The sequence below is a fragment of the Podarcis bocagei genome (assembly GCF_964188305.1).
Source record: "Podarcis bocagei genome assembly, chromosome: 17".
NCBI classification, from domain to species: domain Eukaryota; kingdom Metazoa; phylum Chordata; class Lepidosauria; order Squamata; family Lacertidae; genus Podarcis; species Podarcis bocagei.
The window spans coordinates 16,016,890-16,033,995 of NC_138143.1; the positions used below are offsets into that span (position 1 = coordinate 16,016,890).

At 48.0% G+C, this 17,106-nt stretch overlaps 1 protein-coding gene across 2 annotated transcripts in view; it reads right to left on the bottom strand.

Annotated features, from left to right (window-relative positions):
• ADAMTSL1 (ADAMTS like 1) overlaps window positions 1-17,106 on the bottom strand; it is a 505,954-nt gene that overhangs the window by 110,217 nt on the left and 378,631 nt on the right. For both annotated transcript variants that reach the window (XM_081176059.1, XM_081176060.1), the window contains one exon: window positions 365-666. In XM_081176059.1, coding sequence (XP_081032185.1) covers window positions 365-666 — 302 coding nt within the window. The remainder of the gene's footprint in view (window positions 1-364; window positions 667-17,106) is intronic.

The following is a 17,106-nucleotide window of genomic DNA, read 5'->3' on the forward strand; positions in this document are numbered from 1 at the left end:
TACAGCTTCTAGGTCATGTGGCCAGCATGACTAAGCCGCTTCTGGCGAACCAGAGCAGCGCATGGAAACACTGTTTACCTTCCCACCAGAGCGGTACCTATTTATCTACTTGCACTTGATGTGCTTTTGAACTGCTAGGTTGGCAGGAGCAGGGACCGAGCAATGGAAGCTCACTCTGTCGCGGGGATTTGAACTGCCGACCTTCTGATTGGCAAGCCCTAGGTTCTGTGGTTTAGACCACAGTGCCACCCGCATCCCAAGGCACTTAAGGTAGTCATGACTTAATACCCATCTATTTTTTGCCTGTGGGTAGGCAATATTTAAAACAAGCAAAACAAACAAGTTGAAAAAAAATGCAACTCACCTCCTGCACAAGACTCAGAGCACTCTGTGAAGCCTTCATACTCCCAGTCATGGAGTTCGTCAAAATCCTGCGAGCCGCCATAAAACACATCGGCCTCTTCGGGACTATATTCGCTGGTCTCCCCATTGCAAGGGCCGCCATAACAAGCTCGTTCGGAGGCTGGTTTGGGCCCTTCACATTCATCAATGGGTAAATCAGCCACAGATTGAGAGAAGGAGAGCAGAACTTGGCACTTCACTAAGCGGACTTGGATTCCGACCCCACAGGTCACGCTGCAGGCAGACCAGGTCTCTGGAATAAACCTACAAGGAAAAACAAACATAGGAATCATCTCCCTAAGACAGTGGTTTTCAGTCAGGGCACCTTGAATGGTGGCCAGGTGGATTGCAAGGCAGTAGTTCTCCAGGCAAAACAAAGTACATAAAATAATGCAATACAAATTAAGAAGCAGAGACTAGAGGGTGGGGCAAGGCAGGTGGAAGGAGGCCTTGCCAGACGAAGTCTCTCCCCACACCTCAAGGGAGCTGTGGACTCAAAAAGACTGAAAACCTTTGCTCTAAGGCAGGCACAGGCAAACTCAGCCCTCCAGATGTTTTGGGACTACAACTCCCATCATCCCTAGCTAACAGGACTGGTGGTCAGGGATGATAGGAATTGTAGTCCCAAAACATCTGGAGGGCCGAGTTTGCCTATGCCTACTCTAAGGTGTCTGGGCCTCTCTGCCAGAGATGCCAAAACTGTAACTTGAAACCAATATTATTTGAGAAGTTCAAAGGGCTCCTTCCATTCATGGAAGGGACTCAGGTCCAATGGAAGCTCCTGTTGAAGAAGGCAGGTTTGAGGAGGCTGCATGCAGGGGGAATCGGTGAAAACTGCACCCCCCTTTTTTAGTGTGAGCATCCTGTGAGTGGATTCAATTTAAGTAAAGAAAGATGGTCCCTTCGCAGTGCGAAGAAAATGGGCCAGATGACTTTAAGGAAAGTCTAGCTTCATAATTTTATAATTCCACAGATTCCTCTTACCAAAAACATGACCGCAAATTAATGCAGGGCAAAATGGCTCTACTATTAAAAAAGCATGTTAAGTTCATGCAGCACACCCTGTTAAATGAAATAATGGAGATGTGCATAAACCACATGCTCGGAGCAACAGCAGAAAAGAGAAATGTATAGCCTGTAAGGAAACTCTTCTAGGGAATGAAAATTGCTGCATAAACTATAATATACTCATTATTAATCATTTCACTGTGCACAGTAATTCATAACTGAAAAGCAGGAAATAACATCAGGAAGTTAAATTTTTTCTGCTTCCTAAACAGAAACTTTGCATTTTGAGTTATGAGCCTAGTAGGGTAGGTTTATGCTATGTAATAACTTGCTTCAAAGGCATAAAGAGAACCTGTGGAGCTGAGAGCAATAAAACATACAAGGTTGCCATTAGAAAGTCAACATTTACTAATAACAACCATATTTCTGAGTTTGGTGATAGTGCTACTTTGCTGTGAAATAAATTCTTAATGTAGGCTTACGAGTTACTCTGTAGTACAAAACTGTAAGAGATATATTCCAAGCTTATTCATCTATTTGGAACGAGCGACACTTGACTAGTCAGAGTTGCGGTAAATCAAAACACTACTTGCACAGGGTTAGAGCAATAACAGAATTAATATCCTGTGAATTAATATAATCAGGGACACTGTGCTTAGCATGGTCTTGATTATTTGAATCTCAGTGAATTAGCTCAGAACGGAACTTAGCACTGAAATAGTAACTGGATCAAATGGCAGTTCCATACATTGAGCTAATAATCCTATATATTCCTGATATTCAGGTTATGAGTGCCATTGATTATGCAACTACAACGGCACCACCCACAAATAATTATTACAATAATTGTAACAATGCAATTATTATCAGTAGACTTGGGGGGGGGACTCCATTTGCAGAAGTACTTTTTTTTAAAAAAAGGAAAACTACTTAAGGTGAAGAAAGAACCCAGTGAGGACCAAGCCTACTGAATAGTCACAGAATGCTGACTTTTAGGAACAGAAATGTAAAACAGGTGGGGGGAAAGGGGATGGAATGGGGTGGCTTGAATTTTGGAAAGTGTTTCTTCTGGATTGCGACATTTTGTTTCAGGTCCAACTTGCATGCAGAGTGAGGGGAGAGACTTCACCAGGCAAGGCCTTCTTCCACCTGCCTTGCTCCACCCTCCAGTCCCTACTTCTCATTTTGTATTGTATTATTTTATGCTCTGTGGTTTGCCGTTGTTTTACTGATTGAAGTTTAGAAATTACCGTATTTTTCGCTCTATAAGACGCACCAGACCACAAGATGCACCTAGTTTTTGAAGGAGGAAAACAAGAAAAAAATATTCTGAATCTCAGAAGCCAGGACAGCAAGAGGGATCACTGCACAGTGAAAGCAGCAATCCCTCTTGCTGTTTTGGCTTCTGGGATAGCTGCGCAGCCTGCATTCACTCCATAAGATGCACACACATTTCCCCTTACTTTTTAGGAGGGAAAAAGTGAGTCTTCTAGAGCAAAAAATACGGTATGTATTGTAATTGTTAAGAATGGATTTCTGTTTGATTTTTTATATGCTGATATTATTATTCTATACGAATGACTGTTGAATGTTACTGTATTTGATGTAGGCTCCTGATTTTAAAGCTATGTTTTATTATCACATTTTTGTATTGCATTAGATTGTTATAAGGTGTACATTCTTTGTTTCTTCAGCTTGTAAAACACCTTGGGTATTGTAAGACAGAAATATGGCCTACAAATTAAAAGTGATGATGACATTTTTGCTGCTGGATACATTTGGGACGACAGTCACATTCACACCCTGCTTGTGAACTTCCTGAGGCATTTGGAAACATATTTGCAAGGCAATTATGATCTTATGTGCAGGAAGCTTTTGAGGAGCGGTGAGTGGGAAGCATTCAAACCCACAGTATTGCTTCTCCTGATGCTTCGGTAGAATAACACTGGTAGAACAACTCTGGTAGACCTGATCTACATGACTTATGCCCAGTTAACCCAAACCATTAGCTATTTATTGCTATGAAATGGGCACTCCCACCCAAACCATTTTGGCTTTCCCAACAGAAACTTGGAACGGTACCCTGGATTTAATAATTAGCAGAAAGATTAATTGCCACATTCTCAATTCTTTCACATTAAAACTCAAATCAACACATTGTTTGTTTGTTTGTTTGTTTGAAAGAACAAAGCTATAAAGCTAGCATGTAGCCTGGACTGTAGAAACCAACAACAAAAATTCATTATATCCAGAACTGGATAGCCAGGCAAACACCTTACAATCAATAAAGCTGTGGTGTGATTTGAATCAGAGGATGTTGTCACGAGTTGTCATTCAAGCACATGCATGTTGCAGGGTCATGATGCCTGGGCATGCAATTTCTTCTGCTCCTTCCACAAGCTCCCCAACTGCCTTGTAATCTTGGGTTACCAGCTAGAGGAGTAACTGCCTGATATACTGTACCCAGTTTTGTTAACAATGCATGCATCTCCAGACCATGGCTGATGCAAAAATAACCATGCCTAGCAAATAAGTTCACAAATCCTTTTTTTCCAAAAGCAAACAAATAAGCAATGTCCCTAATTAAAATTAAAATTAAAAATTAAATTCTCAAGTTGCAAAATAAAATGCCAAATCACACCCCTGTTTGATGTGAAGCTCTGTGCAATCGTTTGACAAACTCTTCTTCCTTCAGGCAGGAAGGTCTGAGTTCTTTTAAATTACAAAAATGAACTTGCTTCAAATTCAACATTTGCGGTTAAGGAATATTGCTCCTGAGATAAAGATCGCCTCGTTTATAAAAACAACAATGTAACGGGGCCCTGCTATTTTAAACAGATATTAGCAGTGAGAATGTCCACATTTTGTTTTGGCATGGAACAATCACATTCATTTATCGTTAAAATCCTCTAGAGCGAAGTGGGGTGGTTTGTAGTCAAAGCTTTGAGAGAGCAGTGGCAAGAGAAATGGAGAAAGACAAAGGGAAGAAATCGCACAAGTTGATCCAATGCCCTGGCAGCTGAGAGGGAATTTTCTCAACTGTTTCAAAACGCAGTGGACTGCAACCATAGGAAATACACCTCCAAAGAGATATTTTGGCCGACAGAAAGCAGTGCAAAAACTAAAGGGAAAAAAGTATTCGTAGATAATATCAAAAGCAATATATACATAACTAACATCCTCGCTGACAGCCTCAGATCCTCCAGGGCACCTCTAACAACCAATTTTCATCTCCTCTTTCATCTAAATATGGAATGTTCAAAAGGCTTCAGGATACATCATCTCCTTGTAACCATTTCCAGAGAGGCAGTCATGCGAGCCTTTGCACAGCAAAAAGTCATGGGGCATCCTTGAAGACCAACAAGTTTACTATGGGATAAAGTTTTGTCGATTGCAGTCTACTTCATTAGATGCATGGAGTGTTATCCTGAGTTGCTATAATAGTAGTAGTAGTAATAATAATAATAATAATAATAATAATAATAATAATAATAATAATTTATTTATACCCCACCCATCTGGCTGAGTTTTCCCAGCCACTCTGGGCGGCTCCCAGTCAAGTGTTAAAAACAGTACAGAATTAAATATTAAAAACTTCCCTGAACAGGGCTACCTTCAGATGTCTTTTAAAGATAGGATAGCTGCTTATTTCCTTCAAATCTGAAGGGAGGGTATTCCACAGGGTGGGCGCCACCACCGAGAAGGCCCTCTGTCTGGTTCCCTGTAACCTCACTTCTCACAATGAGGGAACTGCCAGAAGGCCCTCGGCACTGGATCTCAGTGTCCGGGCTGAACAATGGGGGTGGAGACGCTCCTTCAGGTATATAGGACCGAGGCCGTTTAGGGCTTTAAAGATCAGCACCAACACTTTGAATTGTGCTCGGAAACGTACTGGGAGCCAATGCTTGTCACAACCCTACAAAAGAAGTTGGAACCATATTTTTTTAAAAAAGTTATCTTATTCATTACACCCATATCACGCCTTTCCTCCAAGGAAGTCAAGGTGGTCTTCATAGCTCTCCTCTCCATTGTAACCTCACCACAACTAGGGACAGGCCTGAGGTTACCCAGGGAGCTTCATGGCTGAGTGGGAATTTGAACCCTGGTCGCCCATGTCTGAGTCAAGGAGGAGGAGGGAGAAGAAGAAGAACTGGGTTTGAGAGATACTGCTTAAGTGCGCTCTCTCTAACAGAGAGCATGTGTTGTGGTGGGGTCCAAGAGGCCAGAGGAGGGCAACCAAAATGGTCAAAGGCCTGGAAACGATGCCTTATGAGGAACGGCTAAGGGAGCTGGGCATGTTTAGCCTGGAGAAGAGGAGGTTAAGGGGTGATATGATAGCCATGTTCAAATATATAAAAGGATCTGTCACATAGAGGAGGGAGGAAGGTTGTTTTCTGCTGCTCCAGAGAAGCGGACACGGAGCAATGGATCCAAACTACAAGAAAGAAGATTCCACCTAAACATTAGGAAGAACTTCCTGACAGTAAGAGCTGTTTGACAGTGGAATTTTCTGCCAAGGAGTGTGGTGGAGTCTCCTTCTTTGGAGGTCTTTAAGCAGAGGCTTGACAGCCATATGTCAGGAGTGCTCTGATGGTGTTTCCTGCTTGGCAGGGGGTTGGACTCGATGGCCCTTGTGGTCTCTTCCAACTCTACAATTCTATGATTCTATGATTCTACCCCACTGTTGCTGGGCAGATCTGTTTGGATGGCCACAGGCAGTGATTGGGGAATTGAGTTTCTGGGGAGATTTCGATGTTGCCATTTTGGGGGTGGGGTCAAAGGTTTTAAATACTGGACACGCAGCTTTGGGTGTCCTCTTTTGCTGCGTGCACCAGATCACTCACCCACCCTCCCTAAACTGGGGGGGGGGGGTTCCTGCTTTGACCTTGCTATGCCTGTCATGGGGTCGCCTGCTGTTGGGGCAGGGGCCTGGTAGGAATTTTGTCCATTTGGCTGATTGGCTGGTGCCATTTGGTTTTTGCCTACTGCATAGCAAATTGTCACAACTTGTAAGGTTTGCGGTTAGGCATTGGTTCAAATTGGTTTGTGGAGGGGTAAGTGCCTACCCCTCCAATGCTGCTGCTGCAAGGGAATTCCGTTAAAGGAATCCAGGGGCTTGCCATGCTTTCGTCCAAATCCCTGGAGTAGGGCTTGGGCCGCGCAAGCCCCCGGAAGCATGCAGGGAGAGGTGAGGGTCTGGGTGTCTGGCTCCATTTCCTCCCCAATATTGTTTTCCCTTATTGGCTTTCACTGGAATCCGGAAGTCAGTTCTGTCCCTGGACGGGGACAGATAGTTGTAACCAGTGCCTAAACAACCACTCACATTTGTGTATTTAAATAACGTTGTGGCCAATAATCATGCCAAAAACCTTAAACAAAAATTACGTGTGAGTTATTTGGGGTGGCTTGGGGACCTCGGCAAGCAAAAAGCAAGTGAGCTGCTCAATACACAACAGAAGTTAAATGACCCAGGGCTTTCCAAACCACACTCTTGAGAACCAGCATACTGGCTCCTCGCAACATTTAACATTTCTTGATTGAAGCAAAGCTCGCATTCTTCGCAGCACTCAAAAATCAGTTTCGAAAGTGTTTCCAGCTGAAAGCAATTTGTGCTTTTTTTTTGTTCTAATATTATTTATTTATTATTATGTTGCACTCAACTCATTTTAACATGGAGCAGGCCCAATGAGAATAATGGCCATGGCTGACATAGGCCTAATAATTTCTATTTGGGTGGTGACTCAGCTGTGCCCCTATCTGGACAGGGATAGCCTAACTTCTGTCGTCTATGCTCTGGTAACCTTGGGCTGCCTCTGAAGACAGCTCAGAAACTTCAGATGGCACAGAATTCAGCGGCGAGGCTGCTCACCGGAGCAAGACGGTTTGAGTATATTACCCTGATCCCAGCCCAACTGCACTGGCTGCCAATTAATTTCCTGGCCCAATTCAAAGTGATGGTTTTGGCTTATAAAACCTTAAATCAGGGGTCGGCAACCTAAGGCCCATGGGAGTCGTTTAACTGGCCCACGAGATGTCCCCAAACAGAGCCGCCCACTCAGCGAGTCCCCGTGTGCTGCGCTAAACTGGCGCAGCATGGTGACTCGCTTCCGCAGCGCCAGAAATCGCGTCTGCGCAGGCGCCGGCACCGGAAATCACAGGCCTGTGTGCTTACATGCGTGCACAATCCGGCCCATGGAGGGATCTCTGCTGGAGTGAACCGGCCCAGGCAAGGTAAACCTTGCCGACCCCTGCCTTAAATGGTTCAGGACTGGAATAACTCAAGGACACCCCCCCCATATGAATCGATTCAGATCCTGAGGCTCCTCCATGAGAGGTCTGGAGGGTGGCAACATGAGAACGGGACTTTTCTGCAGTGGCCCCCGTTTGTGAAATTAATTTAATAATAATAATAATAATAATAATAATAATAATAATAATAATAATAATAATAATATGTTTTTACTCAGCCCTTCTGACTGGGATGCCCCAGCCACTCTGGTTCCTTTATTTCAAATCCTTAGGCACAAGGTGAAAACATTTCTCTATAACCGTAGCTTTTGGCTGATTAACATTCTAGGGCCTTTTAAATGTGTTTGTGGGAGGCGTGTAATTGGTTTGTTTCTGTTTTATTATGTATTCCGTGTTTTCATTTTGTATTTCTATGTTGTGAACTGATCTTCAGATGAATGGCAGTATACTAATTTAAACAAACAAACATATAAATACATGTTTTTGCTATGTTGCTACTTACTGGAGCAATTCCGTGTAGAATGAATGCTCAGATCAAGTACATTAAGATGCAGGTAAAAGTTCTGAAAACACATCACCTGTCTAGTTCCTTAAGCCCTTTTGGTAGAAAATCTCACCTCTAAGAGACTGGCTCTAAGCAAGCGTGGCTTAACATTTAGGAATTATGACTGGGCGATTGCATACTACTGGCCTTTCTGCAGCTAAGTTGTTCCCTGTGGGTTCTATTCAAATAGTTGCATGTCAGGAATTTCCTTTTGTTTCTTATTGAATCAGCCCCATCACTTAGCCAGTGCCATCTGGCATCCAGATATAACAGTTTGCCCACCCCCCTTTTGCTTTTTTATTTTATTTTTACAGCTCACACCAGGTTATTTATGGCAAAATGTTAAAAGCTGGATATCGTGTTAACATACAAAAGTGTTTTTCAAGAGTTGCAAATCTTTTAGAAAAAAACCTCCTCCCAACTCGGCAAACTCTCCAACGAAACAAGTCAGATGAAAACTAATAGGCCCCTGACTTTTTCAGCCACGATGACTGTGTAGTGGACTGTGCTCAGGTTGTGTAGTGGGCTATGAAATCAGGCCTCCATGAAGAAGGGAAGGATGAGGCTAGCCAAGTTCTGAACGGTCTCTTTGACAGACTATACTTTCCCAAACATCAATGTGATAAAATGGCAAGGAACAGGATATAAGGAGTTTATAACTATGTTTTACTCACTGGTGGATTTATTGTTTTCAGCTACTTTTATACCGTATTTTTTGCACCATAACACTCACTTTTTTCCTCCTAGAAAGTAAGGGGAAATGTCTGTGCGTGTTATGGAGCGAATGCCTACGGATGGTGGGGGAATCTGCTGCAGTCCTGAGCAGAGGATCCATGGTTCCCCTTCCTTCCCTCCTCCGTGGTTCACTTTGAAACAGCAAAGCGGGAGAAGAGCCGCTGAGTGGGGAGGAGAGAGGGACAGAGAGCCTGCTTCTTTAAAGGAGCAAAGCGGGAGAGGAGAGGAGCCTTCTCCTCTTATACCCCTCTTCTGCATTATTAACAGCATCCTTCTCCACCCACCCCATGTGTGTTCCTTGTCCCTTGAGTGCTTTTCCTTCTCTCCACTTAAAACGTGGTTACAAAGCACGGATCCACATGGATCCTCAGGATTTTTGCACTGGGTCACCCCAAATTCACCAACAGATCACATAGCATGTCCATGGCTACAGCTTGCACCCAAAAAATCACGCACCCACTGTTGCCTGGGGCTGCAGTGGTGCAAAAACGTGGTTACAAAGCATGGATCCACAGGATTTTTGCATTGGGCTACCCCAAACTCACCGTCAGATCACATGTCTGAACCACAAAAATCATACATCCACTGTTTTGTTTAGAATATTTTTTTTCTTGTTTTCCTCCTCTAATAACTATGTACGTGTTATGGTCGGGTGCGTGTTATAGAGCGAAAAATGTGGTAATTTACATCTACATTTCCTACACTTGCTTTTGAAGGTAGCATTCCAAGGAACACAGTTCCTACCTAGAGGGCCGTATATAATGCCATCAATGGGGTCTCTCTTTCCTGCGTGTTTATTATATGGCTATGGTCACTGGAGGATTAAAAGGACCTGGCTGAGGTTTAAGTGAACACACTTTCCAATCTAGAATCATAAGGCATTGCCTCAGGCAATTCGCAACACTGCAAAATATATTATCACTCCCATTTTACAGCTGAAGAAACAGCTGTGTTGTCGACAGCTCTGTTGAATAGAATGGTGCTTTTAAACCTCTTCTTAAATTACTGGGTTCCTTTAAAAAAATGACACAGAGGTCAGATATTAATGCATAGGAATGAACTTTAGGTTGTGAAAAGAGCAGGATAGTGCACACCCTGGAAATGATCTCTTGAAGAAGGTACAGGGTTATAAAGATTAGGACTAGCTGCTTGAGAAACAGTTTCTATTCAAATGCGATTTGGGTTTTAAACACAGTGTAAGGTAGGCTCTATGGGAGTATATTGTATTTAATTACGGGGTATCAAAGTTTTTAGGGGGCTAACCAGGCTGGGATAGCAGGCTTTTTGGTTTCTGAATGTCTGATGTAGATTTTCAATTTCATTGTTCTGTATGGGACAATGACAATAAAAATTATCGTATCGCATCATATTGTATCATATCGTACCGTACTCTAATTAAAAATGAAAACAGGGTATCACAGTACGGAGCTTTCATACTGGTTTAGATAGTGCTTTTAGCAACTGCAGTTGCATGCAACATTTTGCCTGCATCTATAGATGGAATGATGTATGAGTCCATCAGGCCCAGTTGAGATTATAAACTGATGAGTGGGAGCTGCAACATAATGTTGCAGTGTATTTCCATTTGTGGGATGGTTCAAGTTCAGAGCTCCATTCAGCCCGGAACAGTGCACTGTCCAGACCGCTCAAGAGATGGGATTGAAGGAGGGGTGAGGGAAAACAAGGACGCCTCATTTTCCTTGCCCTCCCCCTGATATAATGCTAGAGATTTTAGACATAGACTCACAGAATTGTAGAATTGGATGGGACCCCAAAAGTCATCTATTTCAACCCCCTGCAATGCAGGAATCTCAGCTAAAGCATCCATGACAGATGGCCATCCAACCTCTGCTTAGAAACCTCCAAGGAAAGAGAGTCGACCGCATTCCAAGGGAAATTGTTCCACTGTCGTACGGCTCTTTGTGTCAGAAAGTTCTTCCTGGGGTTTAGTCGGGATCTCCTTCCTTGTAACATGAAGTCATTGGTCCAAGTCCTGCCCTCCAGAGCAGGAGAAAACAAGCTTCCTCCATCTTCCATTTGACAGCTCTTTAGATATTTGCAGATGGCTAGCATCTCTGCTCTCAGTCTCTTCTTTTCCAGGCTAAGGATACTCAGTGTGCTGGCCCCGGGGGTAACCCATGAAACGCGGTCCTGGTCCGGTCCAGAATCCGAAGGTTCCACTAGGAGTCAGTCCAACAGGTCCAAGGCAGGATACCAGGCTAGGACAGGTACAGGATCTCAGGCAGGGTCTGGCATACAGCAATGTTGCTCCCACAACCTTGTTGGGGTAGCGGCTGGTCCTGATCCCCAGTGACTCACTTCCCTGTTTCGCCCGGAGGCGAGCACTGCTTCTGCGAGTGCTCAGGTCTTTCCTTCTCTCAGACCTTAGTCTCTGCAGCTCGGGAGACGTCGGTGGGTTACTAGACCCAGGGACCGCCTCAGCCTCCCCTGACCCAACTGGTAGAGGAGCAGCTGTAAGTGATGGCCCAGCTGAAGGCAACAAGGTAATCCCTGCATCTGGAGCCAGGGCAGGCTCAGGCCCCTGACTCGGCCCAGCTGGTGTTTGCTGCAGGGGAACCTGTGCAGACTGGGACTCTTCAGGATCAGGCCCTACACTTGGTTCAGATGATGCCTGAGGCAAAGGATCCAGTGCAGACTGAGACTCCTCTGGTTCCGAGTCCGAGCCCGAGTCCCAGGCCATCACACTCAGCTCCTTCAACCACTCCTCATCAGGCTTGGTTTCCAGACCCTTGATCATCTTGGTCACCCTCCTCCTCACACGTTCCTGCTTGTCAACATCCTTCTTGAATTGTGGCGCCCAATCTATTCAATGTACCGGCATTAACAGAGCAATCTTATATGTTTACTCAGAAGCAAGTGACACTGTTTTCACTAGTAACTGCACAGATGATTCCAGCCAAAGGGTCTAAGAAATGTTGTTAGGAGGCATTCTTTAATCTTCACTTAAAGTAGGGCTAAGTTAGAGGATCCTTGCAGTACACAGCCCTATAGAGAAAATTTAATACGAGTCATCTGTCTCATTTCTAATAGTAATTGGCAATAGAGTCAACCCTCAATTTAGCTGTTCTCCATAGAGATCATATTACTGATCATTCTTGTCAGGGGTTCAGGAGCAGAGACGCAGAGAAGGGAGGAGACAGAGAGCGAGGGGGAGGAATACGAAGGAAAGATGAGTGGGGATGACGAACCGAGATCGCCGAGCTTATCCAGTGAGTCCGAGGATTCCCAGAAGGGAGCGCCAGCGGTCAGAGCAAGGGGGGAAAGCAGGGGGACACCCCAGGAAGAAGGGTCCAGAGAGGAATCAGAGAGCAGCAGTTGGAGATCGGGACCCACGTACCCAGCCGGGAGCAGCGGGGAGAAAGGGGACCAGATATCGGGTTCCGGAGGCTTTCAGAAGGAGGGAGGGCATGAGTCAGGAGTAGTCACGCCCACCTCGGGGAGCGACGAAACGATCAAGAGGAAGGTTGAGAGTTGGGCGCGCGCGCCAAGTTCAAATGTAGCGGAAGCTGGCGCAGTAAGCAGCCCAGAGAGTGAACCAGGTCCCAAAGCCCGCCGCAAGGAGGCGGAAGGGTCAGGGGGGTCCGCGTCAGAAGAGAGTAGGAAAGAAGAGACCCCGGGGGGCAGAAGGACCCAGAGACGGAAGGAAAGGCGCAGGAGGTGGAGCAAGGCTAGGGTATTAAGCTGGTGTGCTAGAGGCGGAGACTCAGACGGGTCTTCGTCGTTCTGACCTAGAAGAAGTAGGGCTGCGCATTGCAGTTTGGAAATGGAACCTGTAATCCAATAAAGACTCTTTGAAACTAAGCACTGGCTGACTTGGTCCTATGTGAGCTGGGACTGGGCGGCAGCCCTGACAGTAAGACCCGTCTCAAAAAAGCTCCTGACATCTGATACCTCGCAGCGGAGACAGAAGCAGCTGGAGGAGGGGATCGGTGTTTGGAAGCAAGCTCACGACGGTTGGCAAAGATGACGGAAGCGGCGACAATTTCAGCGCTGCAACAGGCAGTTACCCAATTGAATGCGGAGGTACTGGCATCCAAGAAAAGGGAGGAGGATGCGGCAGCCGCCTACCGGGATCTCCACGCCAGGTTTGAAGCATGGGTTAAGCATGGGCAGCCAGGACCCAGACCGGAGGGGGTTGGGTTGGCACGGAGAGCAGGAGGGCTTGTGACTCACTTCGATGGCAATTTACAACAGTACCCCAATTTTCGAGCAGATGTAATGTGCGCACTGAAACTGCTGGCAAAAGACTTTAGAGATGAGGAAGAGAAAGTGGGGTTTATACTATCCCATTTGCATGGGGATGCTAAAGCGTGGCTGCGCAATTTGTGGAGGGATAAAGACCCAGCGCTTCAGAGTGCAGATGCCTTTATCAAAGCGATGGATGCGTGTTTTTTGTCTACCATTGATGTGGATCTTGCCCGACGGGAGATTCATGGACTGAAACAAGGGAGGGCGAGCGTCCGGCAGTACCACGCCCGATTTTTTGCGCTGGTCAGTGCCTTGGAATGGGACCGGGATTCGCCCCCCGTCAGGGACCTGTTCTGGGAGGGTCTGAGCTCTGCTGTGAAGGATGAAATTGCGAGGGGGGAGAGGCCCCGAAGCACGCAGGAAGTGGTCCAAAGGGCGCTGACTGTGGGTGTGAGACTGGAAGAACGTCCTTGGTGCAGAGATGAAGGACGTGGGGGGCGCGAAGCAGCTAGAAGTTTCTCTTTCGTTCCAAGGGAAGCAGCGCGTGCGCAATCCACACCTCCGCCAGGAGGGGGAGTGGAACCGATGGAGGTGGGAGGAGCCAGGGCTCAGTCAGCTACCAGAGCCTCTGCACCGACGGCAGTCAAGACTAAACCTCCTAGAGGGACCAGGAAGTGTTACGTATGCGAAAGCTCTCAACACTTGGCGAAAGAGTGTCCCCAGAGGAGCTCCAAGCACACTGCAGCCTCCGCAACGGTGAAAGCGGCCACGCAATGCAGCGAAGCCCAGCAGGGAAACGACGATGTCTGGCTGGAGACAGGGGCACTGGGGCCCAGCCAGACGTATCAGTGAAGCAGTCCCCAGCGATATTGCAACCCACGGACCCCCTCCCACCCAAACCAGTAGTGCAGCTCACAGCGTCTCTCCAGCTACCCAATGGCGTCACTATCGAAGTGCCGCTTTCTGTGGATTCTGGAAGCAACGCAGACTTTATAGCACAGGATTTTGTGGAGCAGCACGCTATACAGCTACTGCCTGCCACGCTGCCCCTGCAAGTCGTCACAGTAGATGGCAGAGAGTTGCTAGGGGGGCAGGTGGTGAAGCAGACGCCACCAATGGTGATGCAACTTGGCAACCACAGAGAGGTCATCAGTTTTAATGTCACCCGACTGTCGGACACGCCCATTGTGTTGGGCATGAGTTGGCTGGACAGGCACAGTCCAACGCTGGCTTGGTACCAGAGACAGCTGATCTTCGGCTCCTCTTACTGCGCAGAACACTGCATCCTGCCAAGGAAGGAGGGGGAGGAGGAGGACTCACACCTGCAGTTGGGAACGTTGCAAGCCGTCCCCCACAAATATGCGGACTTTCTGGAGGTCTTCTGCGAGAAAGAGGCAGACAAGCTACCACCGCACAGGCAATATGACTGCAAGATTGACCTACTGCCAGGGGCGACGCTGCCGAAGGGGAAGCTATACTCCATGTCTGAGGACGAACTGCAGGAACTCAAACAGTTCATAGATCACAATTTGCAGCGCGGTTTCATCCGGGAGTCCAACGCAGTAGGGGGCAGTCCTGTTTTCTTCGTGAAGAAGAAGGACACGCCCCAAAAAAGATTGGTCGTGGATTACCGCCTCTTAAACAAGAAGACCAAGCCCTCTGATTTCCCCATGCCCAGGATTGACGACCTACTGGCGACGGTGCGCAAGGGACGCGTGTTTACCAAGTTGGACCTGCGAGGGGCGTACAATCTCATCCGCATGAGGGAGGGCGATGAGTGGAAGACAGCCATGTTCACGCCTCTGGGCACCTACGAGTACAGAGTGATGCCGTTTGGATTGCAAAACGGTTCTCACTGTTTTCAAGCTTTCATGCATCATGTGTTGGCGGGACTCCTCTACAAGAAGTGCGTCTGCTTTCTGGATGACATCCTGATATTCTCCGAGTCGCAGCAAGCGCATGACCAGGACGTTCGGGAGGTGCTGGAGAGGTTGCAGCAGCATAGACTGTACGCCAAACTGGAGAAGTGCCAGTTCGACACGACGGAGGTGGATTTCTTGGGTTACAAGTTGTCGGACAAGGGGCTAGCCATGGACAGCGCCAAGGTTCGAGCGGTGTTGGATTGGAAGAGCCCGCGCAACCGGAAGGAGGTCCAGCGGTTTGTTGGCTTCGCCAACTTCTATCGCAAGTTTATCAAAGGGTTCGCGATGCAGACGGCGGCTATTACGGACACGCTAAGCTCCAAGAAAAAGAAATTCATCTGGACGGAGCAGGCGGAGCAGTCCTTTCAGGCACTCAAGCGTCTCTTCGCGTCGGAAGAGCAACTGCTGCATATCGACTCCAGCAGACCGATGCGGGTAGAGACAGACGCGTCCGATAGAGCAGTGGGAGCTGTCCTGCTGCAGAGGGACCCACAGGGGGTCTGGAGGCCGGGAGCGTTCTACTCCAGAAAGCTCAGCAAGTCGGAGCGGAACTACACCATCTGGGACAGGGAGTTGCTTGCCATTCATGCAGCCTTCAAGGCGTGGAGACACTTCCTGATCGGCGCCAAGCACACGGTGCAGGTCTGCACGGACCACAAGAATCTGGAGCACTGGCGCACGGCGAAGTTCCTGAACCAGAGGCAGATACGTTGGGCGGAGTTCTTTGCTGACTTCGATTTCCGAATAGAGTACGTCCCAGGCGACACCAACATCATGGCGGATGCACTATCCCGAAAACCGCAATACCTCGAAGAGGCGACGCCAGCGGCAGCCATGCACATCTTCGCGCCAACAGCGTGGGCGTGCGCTTCAGCCACAGTAGACCTGGATGCGGTGCGGCGGGCGTTGCAGGACGACTCATTCGCGCAGGCGAAGATGGCCGAGGTGCACAAGGGCACGGCGAAGAGCGACGAGTTCCAGATACGGGACGGCTTGCTCTTACGTAAAGGGGCCATCTACGTGCCGGGAGATGAACTTCGCGCCAAGGTACTGCAGCAGTTGCACGACGCACCCACGGCCGGGCACTTTGGCACGGAAAAAACGGTGGAATTAGTCGCAAGGGACTTTTGGTGGCCCAGACTGAGAGGGGAAGTCGCGGACTACGTCGCGAGGTGCGACACCTGCCAGAGGGCCAAGCCGGTGCACAAACCACCGGCGGGACTGCTGGAACCGCTGCAAACGCCGTTTGAACCGTGGGAGAGGGTGGCCCTGGACTTTGTCACGGATCTACCCAGCTCGAGAGGCAAGACAGCTGTACTAGTGGTGGTGGACTTGTTCACCAAGATGGCACACTTCATACCGTGTGCGAAGGTGGCCACGGCAGAACAAACAGCCAAACTGTTCATAGATCACGTGTTCAAAGTGCACGGGCTGCCGCGGTCTATACTGTCCGACCGCGGTCGCCAGTTCATCTCCAATTTCTGGCAGAAGCTGATGGGCTTCCTGAACGTCAAGATCAACCTGACATCGGCGAGACACCCGCAGACCAACGGGCAGGCGGAGAGGGTCAATGCCATCATGCAGCAGTACCTGAGATGCTATGCCAATCAACAGCCTGCGACGTGGGTGGATTACCTGCCGCTCGCCGAGTTCGCCTACAACAACACGAAGCATGTGTCCACAGGGGTGACGCCGTTCTTCGCCAACAATGGGAGGAATCCCAGAACCTTCCCGGGACTGGACAGAGTGGGGGAAGGGGAACCGCAGACGGCGGACGCTTTCGCGTCTGAGTTGCAGGAGGTCCACGATCAACTCCGACGGCAGCTGGAGCTAGCGAAGCACGCATACAAGGTGCAAGCGGACAAGCACAGGCGGGTTGGCGAAGAGATCCGAGTGGGAGACTGGGTCTGGTTGGCAGCCCACGCAGTGCCGACCAGATCGTTAGCCAAAAAGAAGTTGGGGCACAAGCAACTCGGTCCATACCAAGTCGAAGCGCAGATCAACCCAGTAGCTTTCAGGCTGGTGCTACCGGAGGGT